The following is an 8,423-nucleotide window of genomic DNA, read 5'->3' on the forward strand; positions in this document are numbered from 1 at the left end:
CATATGCTAGCTTTGAAAATGTCTGATTATTTTTGGCGGGGTACTCTGCTGACATAATCTAATGTTTTGCTTTCGCTGTAAAGCCTTTTTGAAATCGGACAATATGGTTAGATTAACGAGAGTCTTGTCTTTAAAATGGTGTAAAATAGTCATACGTTTGAGAAATTGAAGTTGAGGTATTTGTATTTCGCGCCATGCGATTCCACTGGCTGTTGACCCAGGGAGGTTAATGCTGCTGGGGGTTCTTGGTCCTGGCTGTGTCATCATACCATCCACTGCTCCGTTTATATTCCTCATGGGATGCATTTATTTTTTACTTCCCTGACTTATTGATTTTCTTTATATAGAATCGGCGAGTCTCCAGACTAGACACCCCAGAGTCTACTGACCGTGAGGGAAAGTGGAAACTTGTTTGTTTAGATTGAGTCTGACATTGTGATGCAACATGTTCAATACCAGGTCTAAATGTCACATTAGTAAAAACAACATTTATTAACAAAACATGTTTTTATTAAATAAAATCCATACAATAACGTGTAATATAAATAATTTGCAGTAAGATATGAAAAGCTATATAACAAAAGTCAACAAATGTACATAGACACCTTAAATGGAAGGCCAGTGATCCATGAGATAGTATCATTTGTTTCTATAAAACATAAAATATACACAAATCTATGTATTAACATATCAAGTATTTATCATTTTCATCGAAAAACCCCCATTACAATATTTTATATTTACAATTTCATAGCTTTTAATATGGGAGGTGTGTTTGATGGTCGCTGGGTGTAACTGCTGAACACAGTGGGCAGGTTGTCAACAGGGTAGACCGTAGGTCCAGTCTTCATGGTCGGGGGACCGTTCGATAGAGTCCAGTTACATCGCAGCGTCAGCTCTATCAGGACGACCTTGAGGACGACCTTGGCGAACTCTTTCCCTACACACATCCTGGTGCCGCCTCCGAACGGGATGTAGTTAAAACGCGACGAGTCCTCGGAGGATTTGTCCATGAAACGCTCCGGGTTGAAGTCCTCTTTGTTGGGGAAGACTTCGGCGACGTCGTGGGTATCACAGATGCTGTAGATGACGGTCCAGCCTTTGGGGATCTGGTAACCCTGGATACGTAGAATAACACAGCACTGTTATATATTTATTTCACCTTTATTTAACCAGGTGGCCAGTTGAGAACAAGTTCTCATTTACAATTGCGACCTGGTCAAGATAAAGCAAAGCAGTTCAATACATACAATAACACAGAGTTACACATGGAGTAAAACAAACATACAGTCAATAATACAGTAGAAAAATAAGTTTATATACAATGTGAGCAAATGAGGTGAGATAAGGGAGGTAAAGGCAATAAAAAGGCCACGGTGGCAAAGTAAATACAATATAGCAAGTAAAACACTGGAATGGTAGATTTGTAGTGGAAGAAAGTGCAAAGTAGAAATAGAAATAATGGGATGCAAAGGAGCAAAATAAATAAATAAATACAGTAGGGGAAGAGGTAGTAGTTTGGGCTAAATTATAGATGGGCTGTGTACAGGTGCAGTGATCTGTGAGCTGATAGCTGGTGCTTAAAGCACCAGCTGTTAGACAACTGGTCTGGAGTTTCAGTCACTATCCCGTCAGAAAGATATCAAATTGACAGATTAGTATTGTATTCAAATCATCTGTAAAAAAAAAGGCGAACTTACATTGAGTTGGAATGTCTTCAGCACCACTCTGAAACCTCCGGGTACCGGAGGGTTTATCCTCAAGGTCTCTTTGATGACACAGCCTGTATACTTTAACTGTTCCAACACCTCAATGTTCACATTCTGCCCCAGCAGATCCACACCTAGTTCCTCCTGAGACACAGCGAGAGAGCGAGCGAGACACACAGAGAGAGAGCGAGCGAGACACACAGCGAGACAGAGACAGCGAGCGAGACACACAGAGAGACAGCGAGCGAGACACACAGAGAGACAGCGAGCGAGACACACAGAGAGACAGAGACAGCGAGCGAGACACACAGAGAGACAGAGACAGCGAGCGAGACACACAGAGAGACAGCGAGCGAGACACACAGAGAGACAGCGAGCGAGACACACAGAGAGACAGAGCGAGCGAGACACACACAGAGAGAGAGAGCGAGCGAGACACACACAGAGAGAGAGAGCGAGCGAGACACACACAGAGAGAGAGAGCGAGCGAGACACACACAGAGAGAGAGAGCGAGCGAGACACACACAGAGAGCGAGACACACAGAGCGAGACACACAGAGAGAGACACACAGAGAGAGAGCGAGACACACAGAGAGAGAGCGAGACACACAGAGAGAGAGCGAGACACACAGAGAGAGAGCGAGACACACAGAGAGAGAGCGAGACACACAGAGAGAGAGCGAGACACACAGAGAGAGAGCGAGACACACAGAGAGAGCGAGACACACAGAGAGAGAGCGAGACACACAGAGAGAGAGCGAGACACACAGAGAGAGAGCGAGACACACAGAGAGAGAGAGACATAATTATTTCACAATCATTCCATAAGCCAATGAGATCTAAAAGGACACGATCAATGTCCTAGTAAATGAGTGGATGAATATTGATTGAATTGCTGATTTCCAGCTATAAATAACAGGTTGTTACCTGCTGGTGCAGTTCTTGTCTGAGTTTGTTGACCGCGTCGGGGTTGAGTCCCAGGAACATGACCAACGAGGTGGCTGTACTGGCAGTGGTCTCATGGCCTCCAAATAAAAGCTCTGTAGCTGACTCCTTAATAGCCTTCAGAGAGAGACACAGACAGAGACACAGACAGAGACAGACAGACAGACAGACAGAGAGACAGACAGAGAGAGAGACAGACAGAGAGAGAGACAGACAGAGACAGACAGAGACAGAGAGACAGACAGAGACAGAGAGACATTTGTTTTTTATTATTACTCACTAAGCAGAGATTTTTATAACACCACATCTGGTTTAAATGTACATTTATCATCTGTTTATTTACACATTAAAAAAAATAACTTGATAAATACACTGTTTAAAAATGTTTTTTATATTTTACTTAACCTTTATTTAACTAGGCAAGTCGGTTAAGAACATATTCTTATTCGGTTACTGGCCCCAACGGTCTAACCGCTAGGCTACCCGCCTCTAACCGCTAGGCTACCTGCCTCTAACCGCTAGGCTACCCTGCCTCTAACCGCTAGGCTACCCTGCCTCTAACCGCTAGGCTACCCTGCCTCTAACCGCTAGGCTACCCTGCCTCTAAACCGCTAGGCTAACCCTGCCTCTAACGCTAGCTATACCCTGCCTCTAACCGCTAGGCTACCCTGCCTCTAAACCGCTAGGCTACCCCTGCCTCTCACCGCTAGGCTACCCTGCCGGCCCCAACACTCTAACCACTAGGCTATGTATAGGGTAGAGAGTATTACCTGCATGCCTGACAGTGGGGGTACATGTATAGGGTAGAGAGTATTACCTGCATGCTGAACATGGGGGGTACATGTGTAGGGTAGAGAGTATTACCTGCATGCTGAACATGGGGGGTACATGTATAGGGTAGAGAGTATTACCATGCATGCCTGAACATGTGGGGTAACATGTATAGGGTAGAGAGTACTTTACCTGCATGCTGAACATGGGGGGTACATGTATAGGGTAGAGAGTATTACCTGCATGCTGAACATGGGGGGTACATGTATAGGGTAGAGAGTATTACCTGCATGCTGAACATGGGGGGTACATGTATAGGGTAGAGAGTATTACCTGCATGCTGAACATGGGGGGGTACATGTATAGGGTAGAGAGTATTACCTGCATGCTGAACATGGGGGGTACATGTATAGGGTAGAGAGTATTACCTGCATGCTGAACATGGGGGGTACATGTATAGGGTAGAGAGTATTACCTGCATGCTGAACGGCTCGTCACTGTTCCTACTGATGTCAATCAGTTGTTGTAGCGCATCTCTGTGTTTCACCTCGTCACCACCGTCTATTTTTTTCTGGATATTCTCCTCGATTTTGGAGTGGATTAAATTTCGGGCTTTCAATCCCTGTAGATAAAAAGAGATGGTTATTTTTTCTAAAACATTAATTTAGGCCCTGACAATATTCAAAATACATTGTTTAAAAAAAAAAAAGTGATAGAATTAGAATTGAGTGTACCGCTACTTACCCGGTACAAACCGCTGAAGGGGACATCGACGGGCAGGGAGAAAAGATTCTTGATCATCTCTTCAAAAGCCTCAACCAGCTCCTGCTCGTCGGTTTTGATCTGGTCCGGGTCGAAGCCCAGGAGGATCCTCATGGCGATGCGGAACATTAGGCGCTTCATCTCCGGGTAGACGAGAACGTAGGAGTCCTTCTCTAGCCATTCCGCCACGGCGCTCCTCACCTCGTCCTGGATCACGGGGATGTAGTGCTCCAAGGCATCCCGGGAGAAAGCTCTCATTATAGCCTAAAATACAGGAGCAACTTTCCGTTAAGACGGGAGGGACATTTAAAAGAAAATAAAAAAACACTTTAAATAGGTGCTGATTTTAGCCAAATATCTATGCGTAAAATACATTTAATTTGCCATTTTAAACATGGGAGCGAACAATCGTGCAAAAAAAAGGTTTTAAACCACCTACGCACCTTCTTCTTGTTTTTGTGCTGAGTCCCGTGCATATTGGAGAGCGTGTCCGATCCCAAAATACTTCTGACGGAAGCGGGCCACTGCACCGCGACAAGTTTATGTTCGCCCAGCAGAATCTGTCTGACGTTGTTCGCTCCCATGACACGCACCGTGGGGTTGCCAAAGAGATGCGTTCTGTAAATGCAGCCATACTTCCGCCGTTTCATCCGCAGGAACTTTCTCCTCTGCAATAAAATAAATAAAATGTTTATTAAACGGAAAACATATTATGCTATATTACTATTATTATTATTAAGTTTGAAAGTGTTATAGTTACCTGGAGAAGGAGTTGGAGCGTCTCTCCAATGAAAGGTAAGCCCATGGATCCAGGTGGGAGAGGGGCTCGACAGCTGGGATCCCGACCACGGATCAAATAAACTTCCCATAACTTCACCGCGACTAGAAAAAGAAAGATTGGAAGCACAATGGTGCACAGAAGTGTCGCCACCAAAGTGTTCAAAGCCATTGTACCAGTGCGCGTAACGAGTCGAGTAAAACCAAACCAACTATAAACCTGTGAGGACTGTTAGATGGAGGAAGAGTTTGTTTGCTACTGAAAGTCTCGGGTGTTTTCTACGGCCTTTTTATACCCGTTTCCCCCCCAGGTCTCGGCCTCCTGTTACTTTGGCTTGGCGACAGAAATTAGTTCACACAAAGTTCATCTTTAATTGTTGTGTCATTTCGCTCCTCCCACCGAGTAGCAGCCTCTCCAAAAAAAACCATTTGTTATCGGCGCATTTTAATACCACCTCCTGCTGGAGACGCACAATCAGGGATTTAACTCTGAAAAGGTGTTAAGTCCCTCTAACAATAGGAACCATCCAAGGTGTCTTTGTTGCAAATATTCCGCCGTTTAGCCTCATTACATGTGATGAGTTCTGCGTGTCGTGCCCCGGGGCGGGGTCTTAATTGAAAGAGCTTTCAACACATTTCAATTAGCGCTGTTGGCTCCGACTTTAAATCCTTTACCTTTAATCCTCTTTAAATTCCAACACACGTCTTTGCTTTATTCGACTCATACATTAAATAAAGCCGAATGTGGTCAAATTAAATCAGTTAACAATCGTGTGAAAGCTTTAATCCAGAATTTTGTTGGAATAACTAAATGTGTTTATATTGTATTTTATTAGGTTATACGAATTAATGACAGTTGTTTTTTTTGGAAGGCTAAACTGCCAAGTTGTAGATGTCCGGTGACGTAGTGTTCACCCTGGTTAAACTGGTCTAATCTAGACTGAGACTTTAACCTGTTGGCTGTCTTGACTCTACCGCGTCCCTCTGCCGTCGGTGACGCTGCTCTGTCTGTATCTGTGGAAATGCCTCTGTTATAAAAATATAAAATAAATGATATCTTGCTTGCAGTGGGTTCAAACTTGGGTCAGTTGGTTGGGGAAAAAACCCAACTTGTCTTAGTGTTAACAAGGTTACTGGTTGGCTAAACATGTTAAGTAAACACGGCTGAACCAACCCAGTGTATTTGGAATCCCTTTTTTTTTAACGACAGCTATAACATGGGACGGACAGACAACTCAGCCAGTCAAGCAGGAGACAGCATGGCTCCACACATTCTACAGCGACACATTCTACATTTCCCGTTCTCTCTCTCTCTCTGTGTCTCTCTCTCTCTCACTCTCTCTTTCTCTCTCTCTCTCTCTGTGTCTCTCTCTCTCTCACTCTCTCTTCTCTCTCTCTCTACTCTGTGTGTCGTCTCTCTCCTCTGTCTCTCTCTCTCTCTCTCTTTCAGTCACCTCTCTCTCTCTCTCTCTCTCACTCTCTCTTTCCTCTCTTCTCGTCTCTGTGTCTCTCTCATCTCTGTCTCTTCTCTCTGTCTCTCCTCTCTCTCTTTCACTCCTCTCTCACTCTCTCACTCTCTCTCTGTCTCTCTCACTCTCTCTCTCCTCTCTCTCATCTGTCTCTCTTCATCTACTCTCTCTAGTGTCTCTCTTCAACTCGTCTGTGTCTCTCTCTCTCTCACTCTCTCTCTGTCTCTCTCTCTCTGTCTCTCTCTCTCTCTTTCACTCTCTCTCTCTCTCTCTCTCTCTGTCTCTCTCTCTCTCTCTCGGGTCTCACCGAGGTGCTGAAGTGTTGCCCTGCAGTTCACCTCGTCACTATGTATGTAGTAATCCATGCTAATAGATCGAGGAGAAATCGCTCATATTCTCAGGTTTAATTAAAAGAACCACATAGCCTATCCTAGAGAACTGAAGGACGTGTATTATGGCATTACCTTTACTACACGTTTGAGACCTATAGGTTATATCAAACAAAACTGCCCTCCTCCGGTGAATAAGAACATTGTGTGAAATAGTTCCGTGATGTCATTTCCTGACTCTAGTCCACACTGGTGTCAGCTGAAGTTCAAGAGTACATCCATGTTTACATTTCTACATTTAGCAAATGCTCTTATCCAGAGCGACTTACAGTAGTGAATGCATACATTTCATTAAAAGTATTCTCCGTACAGGCCCCCCCCCGTGGGAATCGAACCCACAACCCTGGCGTTGCAAACACCATGCTCTACCAACTGAGCCACACGGGACCAACCCTCAATGGATATTCACAACAGTCCATACGGACACATCATTTAACTGTTATATCCAGGTGGTCTTTAATACGCGCCTTTTAATAACAGCCAATAAAACCACCGTCTGACCCCGTGACCAATCATATATTTCCTTTAGTTACAACCAGGACGTTGCCTTAAATGGCCACCAGTGATGGTTGTTTTTCGTGCTTCCCGTCCCAACAAAATGCATAGCTATTACGCGCGCCTCTCTGTCTGTCTGTGTGTGAGAGAGAAACGGAGAAAGAGATTGAGAGATATGAGGTCTGTTTCGGGAGGGGGGGGGGGCGCATCGTCAGCGATTAGCTGGAGGCGGGAGAGGCTCAGCAACACCGGGAGGGGGATCTCTCCTCATTTCCCAAACGCTGGCGGTGACCTGCCAGTGCCCTACACCCCGGACCCTGACATCTCGGTGAACTCCCGCGCACCAACCTCGCCAAGTTCACCGTCCATCAAAATAACGAGATAGGAGAACGGAGACCGAGCACGAACGAACACCGAGACAGCAATTACAGCAGAACAGTTATTATCTCTCGCTGTCGGTCAATCACACAAATCACATAAAGCCGTAACAGTGTGATTAGGTCAAGAGATAAAATGGCTTCCCACTTGTTGGAATAAAACGTTTTAATTGGAGCCTTCTACTTTATATTATCACAACTAGCCTGTAAACTACCCACTAGGATAATGTAATATATATTATCACTACTAGCCTGTAACCCACTAGGATAATGTAATATATATTATCACTACTAGCCTGTAACCCACTAGGATAATGTAATATATATTATCACTACTAGCCTGTAACCCACTAGGATAATGTAATATATATTATCACTACTAGCCTGTAACCCACTAGGATAATGTAATATATATTATCACTACTAGCCTGTAACCCACTAGGATAATGTAATATATATTATCACTACTAGCCTGTAACCCACTAGGATAATGTAATATATATTATCACTACTAGCCTGTAAACTACCCACTAGGATAATGTAATATATATTATCACTACTAGCCTGTAACCCACTAGGATAATGTAATATATATTATCACCACTAGCCTGTAACCCACTAGGATCATGTAATATATATTATCACTACTAGCCTGTAACCCACTAGGATAATGTACTATATATTATCACTACTAGCCTGTAACCCACTAGGATAATGTAATATATATT

At 44.1% G+C, this 8,423-nt stretch overlaps 1 protein-coding gene across 1 annotated transcript; it reads right to left on the reverse strand.

Annotated features, from left to right (window-relative positions):
• Window positions 1-488: 488 nt before the first annotated feature.
• On the reverse strand, window positions 489-5,374 carry LOC115181285 (cytochrome P450 26A1). The gene is made up of 7 exons (XM_029743260.1): window positions 4,949-5,374; window positions 4,632-4,856; window positions 4,171-4,452; window positions 3,902-4,048; window positions 2,638-2,772; window positions 1,701-1,853; window positions 489-1,118 (listed from the first exon to the last, which is right to left on the reverse strand). The coding sequence occupies exons 1-7, from the start codon at window positions 5,135-5,137 to the stop codon at window positions 741-743; spliced, it is 1,509 nt and encodes a 502-aa protein (XP_029599120.1). The 5' UTR covers window positions 5,138-5,374; the 3' UTR covers window positions 489-740.
• Between the last annotated feature and the right edge of the window lie 3,049 nt (window positions 5,375-8,423).

Source organism: Salmo trutta, unplaced genomic scaffold (genome assembly GCF_901001165.1).
Source record: "Salmo trutta unplaced genomic scaffold, fSalTru1.1, whole genome shotgun sequence".
NCBI lineage: Eukaryota > Metazoa > Chordata > Actinopteri > Salmoniformes > Salmonidae > Salmo > Salmo trutta.